This window comes from Danio rerio, chromosome 5, assembly GCF_052040795.2.
Source record: "Danio rerio strain M-AB ecotype USA chromosome 5, GRCz13ab, whole genome shotgun sequence".
NCBI lineage: Eukaryota > Metazoa > Chordata > Actinopteri > Cypriniformes > Danionidae > Danio > Danio rerio.
In genome coordinates this window covers 40,306,993-40,322,500 of record NC_141025.1, presented here as the reverse complement: position 1 = coordinate 40,322,500, position 15,508 = coordinate 40,306,993, and the positions used below count along the sequence as shown (strand labels likewise).

Below are 15,508 nucleotides of genomic sequence, written 5' to 3'. Positions count from 1 at the left end.
CAGAAGCCGGAATAATAATAATAAGAACTAGAACCTAAAGTTCGTTGACGAACTTTGATGTTGGCTTGAGAAAGCCAACGTGACTGCGCCGGGGACTCAAAGGCAGTTGGCAGGAAGCACAGCGGTTGAGAAGTGGTTGCTAGGCGGTTGCTAAGATGTTGCTAAGGCATTCCTAGGTAGTTGCTAGGGTGTTCTGAGTGGTTTCTAGGCTGTTGCTAGGGTCCACTGGACTGTTAATCGGAAGGCCTCATTTACATTTTTGATCAAATCGAGAGAAAGAGAGAGAGAGAGAGAGAGGACTGATTTGTTCAGGTTGTTTAATGCAGATCACTATAGTATAGTTAGTATTTATAGTATATATTATAATCTGAACAAAATTACATTATAATAAATATCATATGAAGAAAAATATTAAATTAAAACACTAATGAAACAATAGCACATACATTTAGTTAATTTGTCTTTTATTTAATCAGTCTTATCAGTTTTGCAGTTAATATAGAGTACAGTCAATTTACAGTAATTTGCAGCATTATATATATAGTTATAGTTATATAGTTATATACAGTTTACAGGAAGAAAATCGCATTAAATACAATATTATAGGACGTCTTCATCACGTGGTTAATTCTGACCAATGACGTTGTTCCACCCCACTGGCCACTAACACAATGTTATAATCGTAATATTTAGTTGTCATCACCTGGGTGATTTTATTTATTTTTTTGGTACAGCATAGGCCAAAAGCTTGGCTTTCATTGTCATTATCACAAGTGAGGAGAAGGCTCTTTTGCGGCACAGAATATTGTTTTGAAAGAAATATCTGAAGTAAACTTATGTTTTTGCCAACATAAAAGGGGGATTAAGAAATAATCCTTATAACCCTATCCATAAATGTGTGTATGTGTTATATATGTATGTATGTATGTATATATATACATATATACAGTTGAAGTCAGAATTATTAACCCCCTTTTGATTTTTTTTCCCTTTTTTAAATATTTCCCAAATGGTGTTTAACAGAGCAAGGAAATTTTCACTGTATGTCTGATAATATTTTTTCTTCTTGAGAAAGTCTTATTTGTTTTATTTCGGCTAGAATAAAAGCGGTTATTAATTATTTAAAAACCATTTTTGGGACACAATTATTATCCCCTTTAAGCAATTTTTTTTTTTGATAATCTACAGAACAAACCATCGTTATAAAATAACTTGCCTAATTACCCTAACCTGCCTAGTTACCCTTATTAACCTAGTTAAGCCTTTAAATGTGACTTTAAGCTGTATAGAAGTGTCTTGAAAAATATCAAGTCAAACATTATTTAATGTCATCATGGCAAAGATAAAATAAATCAGTAATTAGAAATAGGTTTTTAAAACTATTATGCTTAGAAATGTGCTGAAACAATCTTCCCTCCATTAAACAGAAATTGGGGAAAAAATAAACAGGGGAGCTAATAATTCTGACATCAACTGTATGTATATATATATATATATATATATATATATATATATATATATATATATATATATATATGTATATATATATGTATATGTGTATATATATATATATATATATATATATATATATATATATATATATATATATATATATATATATATATATATATACAGGGCTCGAAATTAACTTTTTTACTTGGTAGCACCGGTGCTCCCAACTTCAAATATTCAGGGGCACCAAAATAAATTTAGGAGCACCAGAAAAAATTTAGGAGCACCCACCAAAAATGAATGAGCACCGCTGCAAATTGCTTTTTAAGGGATTTATTGTATTTTAAAACAACATCAATAGGACTGACAAAAACCAGAAACAACTATCTAACTAATGCTGCGAAGACTTTGATATTTGTGTGCAATAATTCTAAAATGAATGTCTAATAATTAGGCCATAGAATATTAGTGATGATGAAAATGACAATAATAGTAACAATGAATTCCATTTCTCATTATGATACTGCCTTGAATGTGCATGAATGTAGGTTATCTGCTATAAAATGTCTGTTACTTTATATAAAATAATTGTATAGTTTGCATCAAACAAAAATGAAGCATTGCAGTAAGAAATATTGATTTTGTGCTGCTGTTTTTATATGCATGTCAATTTAATAAATAATATTTCTGCTACAAAACAAACAAAAGATTATAATAAATAATTCAATTCAATGATGAAAGCTGCAAAGCAGTCATCAGTAAATAAATAAAAAAATAATATACACCTCAAAAAAAGAATAGACAAAAGAAAGAAAGTAAAGTCTCACTTCTATCACTCTTTAAAAGATTTGTTTTCAGTTTGTGTCAATTTAAAGGTTCAGTCTGAGATGATCTTCATTTTTCTGTGTTTGTGGAAAAGCTGGCGAGTCAGCCGACCCAATTTATGAGCAGGCAGAGCAGGATTCTTGCACTAACCATCGGCGCAATACTGGTCTTTGTTATGAGCCGCAGTTTCAGTGATCTCAGCTGGTGGATCATTATTCACCACGTGACGTGTCACGATCTCTCTCATCTACACCTCAATTTTAGGTGGGGTTTGCAAACCTGTGTGCTTTAAGTTTTTACTCTTCAGCCGTTTGCATTTCCCGTGGTCATAAAAGCTCCTTCCCTGTCATCTGACAGCGGAATACCTTGAGTGATTGACAGCTAATATGAACCAATATAGCGGCAGGGAAGAGCGATTCAGCACGTTTTTACAAAAAATCAAAACAGGTCGCACTACAACCATTATCAGCAGTTGCACTAATGCGCCCAAATATGTTATGAGGTCGCATAGATTAATTTTCAGGCGCATATGCGACCAAAATGGTCGCAATTTCAGCTTCAAATGTTGTAACAAGCACGTCTGAAATGAGCCCGAATTTCTGTAGATTCAAAACAGTCAGCACGGATATCCCCGCCTCTTAAAGGGCCAGTACTAAATTACAAAGGGCTCAAAAATAGTCTTCTGGCGCCATCTCGTGGACACTCTGACACGCTTTGAGTCTGAATTTTACAAATTTAATATAAAAAAAATATTTATAGGAAAACTGTTATTTATAATTACACCAAATAAATATGATAATTATCTGTAATTTCAAACACATCTTTTGGCCAAATTTGAGGATTGTATACTTTTTTATATGCCCCAAATACTCGATACAATTTTTTAATAAAAAAATTTTTAATTCAAAAACTACAAATCTTATCAGGATGAGGACATACAGCAACCATCTCCTGAGCAAAAGACAGCTTTTGACCAAATTTGGGGCTTGTAGCATCTAAGCCCTGGGAGGAGAAGCGATTGCTTTTTTTTGGTCAGAAGCCGGAATAATAATAATAAGAACTAGAACCTAAAGTTCGTTGACGAACTTTGATGTTGGCTTGAGAAAGCCAACGTGACTGCGCCGGGGACTCAAAGGCAGTTGGCAGGAAGCACAGCGGTTGATAAGTGGTTGCTAGGCGGTTGCTAAGGTGTAGCTAAGGCATTCCTAGGTAGTTGCTAGGGTGTTCTGAGTGGTCTGAGTAGGCTGTTGCTAGGGTCCACTGGACTGTTAATCGGAAGGCCTCATTTACATTTTTGATCAAATCGAGAGAGAGAGAGAGAGAGAGAGAGAGAGAGAGAGAGAGAGAGAGGACTGATTTGTTCAGGTTGGTTAATGCAGATCACTATAGTATAGTTAGTATTTATAGTATATATTATAATCTGAACAAAATTACATTATAATAAATATCATATGAAGAAAAATATTACATTAAAATACTAATGAAACAATAGCACATATATTTAGTTAATTTGTCTTTTATTTAATCAGTCTTATAATTTTTGCAGTTAATATAGAGTACAGTCAATTTACAGTAATTTACAGCATTATATATATAGTTATAGTTATATAGTTATATACAGTTTACAGGAAGAAAATCGCATTAAATACAATATTAGGCCGTCTTCATCACGTGGTTAATTCTGACCAATGACGTTGTTCCACCCCACTGGCCACTAACACAATGTTATAATCGTAATATTTAGTTGTCATCACCTGGGTGATTTTATTTATTTTTTGGTACAGCACAGGCCAAAAGCTTGGCTTTCATTGTCATTATCACAAGTGAGGAGAAGGCTCTTTTGCGGCACAGAATATTGTTTTGAAAGAAATATCTGAAGTAAACTTATGTTTTTGCTAACATAAAAGGGGGATTAAGAAATAATCCTTATAACCCTAACCATAAATGTGTGTATGTGTTATATATGTATATATGTATGTATATATATATACATACATATATACAGTTGAAGTCAGAATTATTAACCCCCTTTTGATTTTTTTTCCCCTTTTTTAAATATTTCCCAAATTATGTTTAACAGAGCAAGGAAATTTTCACTGTATGTCTGATAATATTTTTCTTCTTGAGAAAGTCTTATTTGTTTTATTTCGGCTAGAATAAAAGCAGTTATTAATTATTTAAAAACTATTTTTGGGACACAATTATTTGCCCCTTTAAGCAATTTTTTTTTGATAGTTTACAGAACAAACCATCGTTATACAATAACTTGCCTAATTACCCTAACCTGCCTAGTTCAACTTATTAACCTAGTTAAGGCTTTAAATGTCACTTTAAGCTGTATAGAAGTGTCTTGAAAAATATCAAGTCAAATATTATTTACTGTCATCATGGCAAAGATAAAATAAAGAAGTTATTAGAAATGAGTTATTAAAACTATTATGCTTAGAAATGTGCTGAAACAATCTTCCCTCCATTAAACAGAAATTGGGGAAAAAATAAACAGGGGAGCTAATAATTCTGACTTCAACTGTATGTATATATATGTATATACACACACTTTATTTTACCTGTTTGTAAATAATTGTTCTTAACATTTTTGCTTTAAAACATTATAATACTGTTTGGATTTTCCCCCCATAATAATAAATTGTGAACATTGCAGTGTAAATTGCAATCCAGACGTTACAGAGAGAAATTGATGCAGCAACAGCAGAGCATATTAAGGAGATATAAAAAATCTTCATACATTGTATATTTGTATATATATATATATATATATATATATATATATATATATATATATATATATATATATATATATATATATATATATTCACTATTTTAAAATACATTTTCTTTGCTGTGTGTTTTTATTGGTTATGATGCTGTTTGGATGTTTTATTTTTGCACAATAAATAAAATGTGATTTAAAAAGTGCAAACATTGTCTTGGTTAGAATTTACACGTGATTACAACGGTATAAAGACGTTCAGGTCCGACCGCACCGAATGGAAAGAAATTGTAGGTTTTGAAGATGGATTATTAGTTTTGTGGCAAGGACATAGCTGTTTTAGAGGGTTAAATACAGATGAAAAATAAAGTTAGAATGATTTTATATTCAATATGTTTATTGTATAATATACGTGAATGTTCGCATGGCTTTCATTTTCATTATCACAAGTAGAGGAGTCAGCACGGATATCCCCGCCTCTTAAAGGGCCATTACTAAATTACAAAGGGCTCAAAAATAGTCTTCTGGCGCCATCTCGTGGACACTCTGACACGCTTTGAGTCTGAATTTTACAAATTTAATATAAAAAAATATTTATAGGAAAACTGTTATTTATAATTACACCAAATAAATATGATAATTATCTGCAATTTAAAACACATCTTTTGGCCAAATTTGAGGATTGTATACTTTTTTATATGCCCCAAATACTCGATACAATTTTTTAATAAAAAAATGTTTAATTCAAAAACTACAAATCTTATCGGCATGAGGACATACAGCAACCATCTCCTGAGCAAAAGACAGCTTTTGACCAAATTTGGGGCTTGTAGCATCTAAGCCCTGGGAGGAGAAGCGATTGCTTTTTTTTGGTCAGAAGCCGGAATAATAATAATAAGAATAAGTTTAAGTAGCATTACAGTATGTTGGCTTTCTCAAGCCAACATAATAAGTTTAAGTAGCATTACAGTATGTTGGCTTTCTCAAGCCAACATAACTAGAACCTAAAGTTCGTTGACGAACTTTGATGTTGGCTTGAGAAAGCCAACGTGACTGCGCCGGGGACTCAAAGGCAGTTTGCAGGAAGCACAGCGGTTGAGAAGTGGTTGCTAGGCGGTTGCTAAGATGTTGCTAAGGCATTCCTAGGTAGTTGCTAAGGTGTTCTGAGTGGTTTGTAGGCTGTTGCTAGGGTCCACTGGACTGTTAATCGGAAGGCCTCATTTACATTTTTGATCAAATCGAGAGAGAGAGAGAGAGAGGACTGATTTGTTCAGGTTGTTTAATGCAGATCACTATAGTATAGTTAGTATTTATAGTATATATAATAATCTGAACAAAATTACATTATAATAAATATCATATGAAGAAAAATATTAAATTAAAACACTAATGAAACAACAGCACATACATTTAGTTAATTTGTCTATTATTTAATCAGTCTTATCAGTTTTGCAGTTAATATAGAGTACAGTCAATTTACAGTAATTTGCAGCATTATATATATAGTTATAGTTATATAGTTATATATACAGTTTACAGGAAGAAAATCGCATTAAATACAATATTAGGCCGTCTTCATCACGTGGTTAATTCTGACCAATGACGTTGTTCCACCCCACTGGCCACTAACACAATGTTATAATCGTAATATTTAATTGTCATCACCTGGGTGATTTTATTTATTTTTTGGTACAGCATAGGCCAAAAGCTTGGCTTTCATTGTCATTTTCACAAGTGAGGAGAAGGCTTTTTTGCGGTACAGAATATTCTGTTTTGAAAGAAATATTGTCTGAAGTAAACTTATGTTTTTGCCAACATAAAAGGGGGATTAAGAAATAATCCTTATAACCCTAACCATAAATGTGTGTGTATGTGTGTGTGTGTGTATGTGTGTGTGTGTGTGTTTCTATATATATATATATATATATATATATATATATATATATATATATATACATACAGTTGAAGTCAGAATTATTAACCCCCATTTGATTTTTTTTTCCTTTTTTAAATATTTCCCAAATGATGTTTAACAGAGCAAGGAAATTTTCACAGTATGTCTGATAATATTTTTTCTTCTTGAGAAAGTCTTATTTGTTTTATTTCGGCTAGAATAAAAGCAGTTATTAATTATTTAAAAACCGTTTTTGGGACACAATTATTATCCCCTTTAAGCAATTTTTTTTTTGATAATCTACAGAACAAACCATCGTTATACAATAACTTGCCCTAACCTGCCTAGTTCACCTTATTAACCTAGTTAAGCCTTTAAATGTCACTTTAAGCTGTATAGAAGTGTCTTGAAAAATATCAAGTCAAACATTATTTAATGTCATCATGGCAAAGATAAAATAAATCAGTAATTAGATATAGGTTTTTAAAACTATTATGCCTAGAAATGTGCTGAAACAATCTTCCCTCCATTAAACAGAAATTGGGGAAAAAATAAACAGGGGAGCTAATAATTCTGACATCAACTGTATGTGTATATATATATATATATATATATATATATATATATATATATATATATATATATATATATATATATATATATATACACACACACACTTTATTTTTACTGTTTGTAAATAATTGTTGTTAACATTTTTGCTTTAAAACATTATAATACTGTTTTTGCACAATAAATAAAATGTGATTTAAAAAGTGCAAACATTGTCTTTGTTAGAATTTACACGTGATTTCAACGGTATAAAGACGTTCAGGTCCGACCGGACCGAATGGAAAGAAATTGTAGGTTTTGAAGATGGATTATTAGTTTTGTGGCAAGGACATAGCTGTTTTTAGAGGGTTAAAATAAGGATTAAAAATAAAGTTAGAATGATTTTATATTAAATATGTTTATTGTATAATATACGTGAATGTTCCTTGGCTTTCATTTTCATTATCACAAGTAGAGGAGAAGGCTTTTTCACGGCACAGAATATTTTGTTTTGAAAGAAATATCTGAAGTAAAGTTATGTTTCTGCCAACATCAGACGCATGTATTTTAAAACTCACAGGGTAGCAGACAGAAATACATGCGGGTCGATTCCGACGCGGATGATTCTGCATCCAGATCAGTTTTATTACGCTTTATGGAGTTCACTGCGAGCATAATATGAAGTGCCTCTTAAAGGGCCATTACTAAATTACAAAGGGCTCAAAAATAGTCTTCTGGCGCCATCTCGTGGACACTCTGATACGCTTTGAGTCTGAATTTTACAAATTTAATATAAAAAAAAATATTTATAGGAAAACTGTTATTTATAATTACACCAAATAAATATGACACTTATCAGTAATTTCAAACACATCTTTTGGCCAAATTTGAGGATTGTATACTTTTTTATATGCCCCAAATACTCGATACAATTTTTTAATAAAAAAATTTTTAATTCAAAAACTACAAATCTTATCGGCATGAGGACATACAGCAACCATCTCATGAGTAATAGACAGCTTTTGACCAAATTTGGGGCTTGTAGCATCTAAGCCCTGGGAGGAGAAGCGATTGCTTTTTTTGAGTCAGAAGCCGGAATAATAATAAGAATAATAATAATAAGAATAAGTTTAAGTAGCATTACAGTATGTTGGCTTTCTCAAGCCAACATAATAAAGTGTTTTATCGTTTTCCAAGTCTAACACTATTCATTCGTTCTCTTTTCCCCTCAGTCCACTAATTAGGGGTCGCCAAAGCGAAATGAACTGGCAACTTATCCAGCTTATGTGCAACCCCACACTGGGAAACACCTATACACTCCTGCATTCACACACATACACTACGGCCAGCTTAGCTTTTTCAGTTCACCTATACTGCATGTCTTTGGAAGGTGGGGGAAAGCGGAGCCTAACCGTATTCAAGTAAAGTAATTGAATGATAAAACAAAGTAATTCAATGTGTATTCAAAAAATTTTAATTAATTTTTGTAAAGTCACAAATATTACCATTTCTTTAGCCTGAATGCTTTTACAATCATTATACTATCATGGGCATCAAAACACATAAAGATGATAAATTATAATAAAAACTGTGATATATTCTGTGATGTGACCATTGTGAATCATCACATTGAGATAGCGATGCTGAAACGATATATTTAGCAGCCCTATTTCAAATTTTTTAAAAGCTTTTTAAAGGATGTCGGAAACTGATAATCACAGACTTCTATAGCAGAGGACAAAAATTCGATGTATGTCAATGGCTACAGGTTTCCAACATTCTTCAAAATATCTATCCAGTTTGGAACATGTGGAAGGAAATAATTGACAATTTTCATTTTAGGGGAACTTTGTTTAACAATGGAAACTATTATTTAAATTAATTTAGGCAAAATGTTTTTGTAATAATCAACTTTATGCTGTTTTCAATGTATTTATTCTGCATACTCCTTTATAACTTATACAAAGGGTGTCCAAACTCGGTTCTGGAGGGCCGGTGTCCAGCAGATTTGAGCTCCAACTTGTCTAAACACACCTGCAAGGATGTTTCTAGAAAGCCTAGTAAGAGCTTGATTAGCTAGCCCAGGTGTGTCTGATTGGGGTTGAAACTAAACTTTGCAGGACACGAGTTTGGACATGCCTGACTAATATAAATGTGCATTTAACGTTAGCATTTAAGTAGAATTTAACCTGTAACTAGCTTTGGATACTAATTTGAATGTATTTTTTTTACATGTATTCATTATCCCTTATGCTTTACCAAACTAAAAACTAAATAATCTCAAATAAAATTGGTAGACAAAGACAGCCATGCTTTTAATATGACAAGAAGAGAAACATCTTGGTCTTGTGGTATAAAGGTGGAAAACATCAGCACTTCATATACTCATCAGTCAAACTCTCCTGATAACAGAAATCAACAAAGTATAGCACTGCTTTTGAATAAGCTTTATTAATAATTAGCATTGTATAAAGAAACATTCAGTTATACATTATGATACATGGGTATTTACATCAGTTTGTTAATCGCAGACATTAACAGCTTATGCAACTGATGCAGTATGTACGTATGCATGTATGTATGTACAGATGAAAGCAGTCGCTGAGGATGGTGAAGCCATGAACTTCTGTCATCTACAGGAAGAAACGAGCTAAGACTTTGACACCCGTACTGTGGTCTACAGGGCAACACCAGTCTTAAAATAAAAGATGTTACAGTGCACTTAGTATTTAGCGCTAATGATAACCAACAATAACAAAACAGTAACCTACAACTCCAATTTATATGCAAGTGAATGTAGACCAAATCTTCAGATTAGACTTGCTCAATATGGCTCAACATAGATTTCAAACAAAAGCTTTGTGTTCAGTTTTAACTGTCCACCGATATCCCACTCCATCAAGATGTCTCTAAATAAATGGCTGTCTTTATCTGATACGAAACAAAAATGGTAACAAACACATTAGAGTTTATAAATAAAGCATAACATGTCACCAGATAAAGCAAAGTAACTTGAGTGGGGGATGAGATGAATGAACACATTAAAATGGTTTACTTTAGGATAAACTTACCGTTGAGGATAAACATAAAGGTTCGGTAAACATTATGGTAAGCCCTTATGTAAACTATTCATAAATGCTCTGAGCAAGTACCTCTAAATGCACATGCAGACAAGGAAAACATTTGCCATTACTTAAGGCTCACTGCTGCCATTATAATGAGACGGCAACCAATGACGTGATATGTCTGTGTTGTGGTTACTAACATGTAAAAAGGCTCATACATTCATAGACATAGCGTTTTCTATGGAAAACATCATCTGCGACCAGAAAAAGAGTTCTAGCGTAGGCTACATAATAATAAGACATCAAATTATGCACAAAAAAAAGAGGGGGGCTGCCAACTCTTAGTTGCTTCTGTAGATGCAACAGTTTCTGATTATTCGGCTAACCTCACTTCCAAGTTAACCTGCCAATGTTCCCTAAATTGGCAACTTAAAGTATCTTCACAGTAATTTACAGAAAGGAAAAACAAGTCTCAATGAGGAATTTAAAGCCAACTCAACGCTGGAGGAGAGAGAGACTTGTGTTCAACTCCCATGAAAAATTGGCATGTTTACAAGTAAACAAAGTGAATATGAGGATCGCTGGAGTTTTTCTATGGTTTGAGGTCCATAGAAATTGTACCTGAGAACTTTTGGCACTCGCTGTTGCTATCAAGCACAAAATGTAGCTAAGTAGGTCTAAAGAAAAATCTAGGAAGTGGAAATAAATGAGGTTGCTCAAGAATCTGAAAATCTATTCTATCATGCCAACCTGATGGCTTTAACAAAACATGCAAATGCCAAAGGAAAGAAAGAAAATCCCTTAAAAGTTGACAATTTCAAAATGAAAATGTTAGTCCTGAGAAAATAAAAGTGAATAATTCACACTGACATATGAGATTAGACATAGACAAACATTTCTATAAAAGAGTTAGCCCAAAGTATTAAAAGTAAACCTATTAAGTTGTTATTTAAAAATCGCAGATGTAAAAAGAAAGAGCACAGCACACATTTACTATTGCAGGTGCAAAGACAAACAAAAGATTAGGAGCCGAAATAAAAAACGTACAAGGCACCAGCAAGAAGCATAGAGGTGCTGTAAAGCTGTGGTTTTGTGAACCATTAATCCCTAAAACAAACATAAACACCTAAAACAACATATCATCTGCATCTATAACTCTTATTATCGCTTATAGTTCTAACTGATAAATATGCTTTATTTCTATACTTGCGTTTACTACTAGTTCCAGCCTTTGGGGGAAGATGCCATCTAAATCTATACATGTACCAGATATATATATAATGTCTTATTGAAGTCTTACACCTTATGAATAGTGAGAAATAGAGCAGTTTTCTAAGACAAAGCCTGAAATGACGACTCTACTGTTGTCATCTACTTAAAATGGTTAAAGGAATAAATGGTGGTAGTCTCCGGGCTCCAGATGTGATATGTGTTGCAGAGCGGCCACATCCGGCAGCACAGAGACAGAGAGGGGGTTCGGGAAGAGCAGGAATAAAGGGAGCACATGGAGGAGAGAGGAAGAGGACGATACACAGGGAACTTTGGTGAGGGTCCTTTGAGAGCCGGCTGCTAGAACTTGCCTGCGTTGGCCAGGAAGGGCACAGAGCCAAATGGATCCTCGGGGAGTGAGGGCTGCAGGACCGGCTGCTGTCTGTCTACGCTGCTGGCCTCCATGCTGACTGATCGCTCCACTGGCTTTTCTGTGGGCAAGACGAATATGTTAGTGTAGGAATAAAGCAGGTCGCATATGCCCTCTGCTGGAGAGGGTGAAGATTACTAGTAGAGGAGAGAGAGAGAGTGGTCAGGTTGTGCAGAAATAAACAGAGACACTTGCTTGCTCTAAGAAGGTCGAATTCTCGATCGAGAAGCTCCTCTTCGGTGAGTTTAGAGAAATTATCTTCTCCAAAGGGGTTCCAGCTTGACATATCAGGAGGGTTGCTGACGGTCTGTGGAGGGGGGCTCATGACATCCACAGCAGACACTGGATTTCTACTGCAACTGAAACAGCAGATTTAAATAGACATACTTTAATGGGTGAATATTAGTGCTTTTTTATAAAAGAAAATCAAGACTTTTTAGAACTTGTGCAGTTAATAAGGTTAATAGTTAAGTATTAATCACAAAATTGTGAGTGATGTTTTCCAGAATATCAGCATTTGATTGGGACTGGTGGAGCTGCACATCGATAGATTTTCTCTTCAGTGTTTGGACTTCAGCGGTGAAAATTAAACCACACTGAACTTCAACTCTGAAAACTGCACTGACACTGTTTCACTTTACTAGAATCTTCTATATTAAAGCTGCTTTGACACAATCTACATTGTTAAAGTGCTATAGAAATAAATATTTATGTATTTATTCATAATTTAAGGCAATATTGAGCATACATTTTAGACAGAATATTGAATTTTGTTTTGCCAAGAAAAGAACGTTACAGACAAAGCTACAGCTATGTTAATTCCTTATGGAATCGATTTGCGTCATTTGAGTCAGTGATTCAATTATCTGTTCAAAGACAATTACCTGCTTCATTTCTAAACGAATCAGTCATTTTGAACTTTGACAGAATTATTAAATTATGACATATTAAAATGGGCACTTGCTGTAACCGACTGGCAAATATTTGTGCTGTATTTATCCATAAAAGACCTAAACCAGCCAGTGTCAGCAAGTGTAAAAAAAAAAAAAAAAAAAGATTATAATTATCATTGTAAAACACATTCATTGCAGGATATAATTTGTTAACATCACAGAAATATCTCAGCACTACAGCAATTTTTGCCTAAAATTCAAGTTTTTAAAAATTTTACAAATTTAATTAACAAGGTTTTTTAACACACTGTTGACCAAAATAAATGTATCCTGTGCAATACTTTAACATATACAAAAAACACTATTAAAGGAAATGTCATTAAATAATACAAATAAGCTTTAAGACCCTAAAACACATTCTACTGACAGTGGGTTTCTGCAGGATTCAGCAAGTTAAATTTAAGACTAAGACATTTTAAGACCATTCTGAATGAAACTTAAGACTCATACAGGGCTAAACGCTATGGAGTTTTTTGATTGGCCCAGTTGGATTTATATTTGCCCAATCAAACTTTTTAAAATTTAATAATACAATAATTATAATTTAATTATTAAAAATACATATATTTTAGTTCATTCTGAGCAAAATATTTTAAATAGTGTTTCAAATCAAGCAATAAAAATAAAAAAGGTTTAATCTAAAGTATCTAAGATTTTATAAACTATCTATCCAAACTAGTCTGTCCAGGTCAGTAGTATATACATGGATAACTTTTAAACAAATGTTATTGTAAAGAAAATAATTGAACAATTATGGTGAATAAAGTAAAAATGGATTGTTGAGGTTGGCCAGACTGGGTAGGAAAAAAAGGAACTATTTAAAAAGATTTAAGACTTACAACACACAAAAAAAATTGTTTCTGAGATTTAAGACATTTTAGGAATTTTTAAGACCCTGTGGACACCCTGTGACAGCTGCAAAACTAAGTTCATGTCGTATGACATTTAAACTGGAAAAGGACATGAGTCTTGCCTGATGTTGGTGAAGGGAGTCTCTACTGGAGAAGGTCCGGCAGGATTATAGGAGCCCACAGAGGTCTGGAACTCTAGAGGGGAGATATAGGGCACCTGGTGGACTGGAGCACACTGCTGCTGCTGCTGAACAAAAGCCTGCTGGTACTGCTGCATCTGTAAGGAGACAAAAATAACATTTCTGTAAATTCAATCATTAATAGTTGAACATTGTACTGTCATGACTGCAACTTTCCTATAGGGCCGTTACTTATGTTTCTGTCTACATCCACGCAAATGGCATGTTTTCTGAATTGTGACACCACAAAATAAAGAGCAAAATATGAAATGATAGACTTTTTCATTTGCCCATACAAAATATTCATATTGTCCAGCCTTAAACCAACAAATAGCAAGTTTAAATCCACAGTTTTTCCTGATCCCATCTTTTTATCTCTCTCTCTCTACCTTCAATTCCTGCCAGTATCTATTTTCTTATCATCATAAAATTAATTCTTACATTTATTTGATATATTTTTGGCATGAATACTCTTTCTAGATAAAGACTTAAATGGAATATAAACATTACTGCAAAAAAGGTCAAGGAGATGAAGTCCTGGTCATCTGGGATATTCTGAGACACTGACTATATAGATGGCCATGTATCATGCTTCACTTCTGATCTGACTACTTTATTTGATCCACCTGTACTCTGCATATTTTTCTCTTAGGTCTTGTTTTGTGTTTCCAGTTAGTTATTTTTTGACTTCATGTATGTTTGTGTACCTAAAGTTATCTCTACTTGTTTACGGTTTCTTTTAATGTCTGCCTGTACTATCGCTTTTTGATACATTCTTTGTAAAATGTCCTTGAGCTCAGGAAAGGCGCTATAGAAATAAAACATTATTATTAATATTATCATTATCCATTACTTTCCACTTTATATGGCAAACAGTGCTTTGTACATTACAAATGACCATGAGGACACAGAAAGATGGAAAGACACACAGACAGAAAGAGCGCCGGAGAGGCCTTTGAATTTCCCTACAGTGTAATTGCCTCATATGTTACGATTTAACACAGAGAATCGGTCGATTTCACCACCCCATTCAATCCCCTGATGGTTCTGCATGGAGCAGATTGCATCTGAAATTAAACAGATGGTAACCATTCGGTGGAAAATGAGCTAAAAATTGCTCCGCCTTAACATTATCTATTTAGCGAAAGTCAGTTAGCAACATTTCCTCTTTTAGCGTAAATACAATTCAAAGGAATTATTGACGGTTATGATTGGGCGAATTCACTTGGATAGAAAAACAGTTTGGCACAAAAGCTGCTTCAGTGAGTGGGGCCAAATGAGTATTTAAGGCAAAGATGGTCTAAATTCAGACATTTATGAAATAATATTAATTAAATTCAATATACAAAATAACCTACTGACATATGGAT

General features: G+C 33.4%; 1 protein-coding gene across 6 annotated transcripts in view; it reads right to left on the bottom strand.

The window, feature by feature from the left end:
• The window catches only part of bmp2k (BMP2 inducible kinase), a 65,530-nt gene that overhangs the window by 9,259 nt on the left and 40,763 nt on the right, over window positions 1–15,508 (bottom strand). For 2 of the 6 annotated variants that reach the window (XM_087251835.1, XM_087251836.1), the window contains exons 13-15: window positions 14,082–14,236; window positions 12,347–12,514; window positions 12,097–12,216 (exon numbers count right to left, since the gene is read on the bottom strand). In XM_087251835.1, the coding sequence (XP_087107961.1) occupies window positions 12,097–12,216; window positions 12,347–12,514; window positions 14,082–14,236 (443 nt within the window). 6 annotated transcript variants of the gene reach the window in all.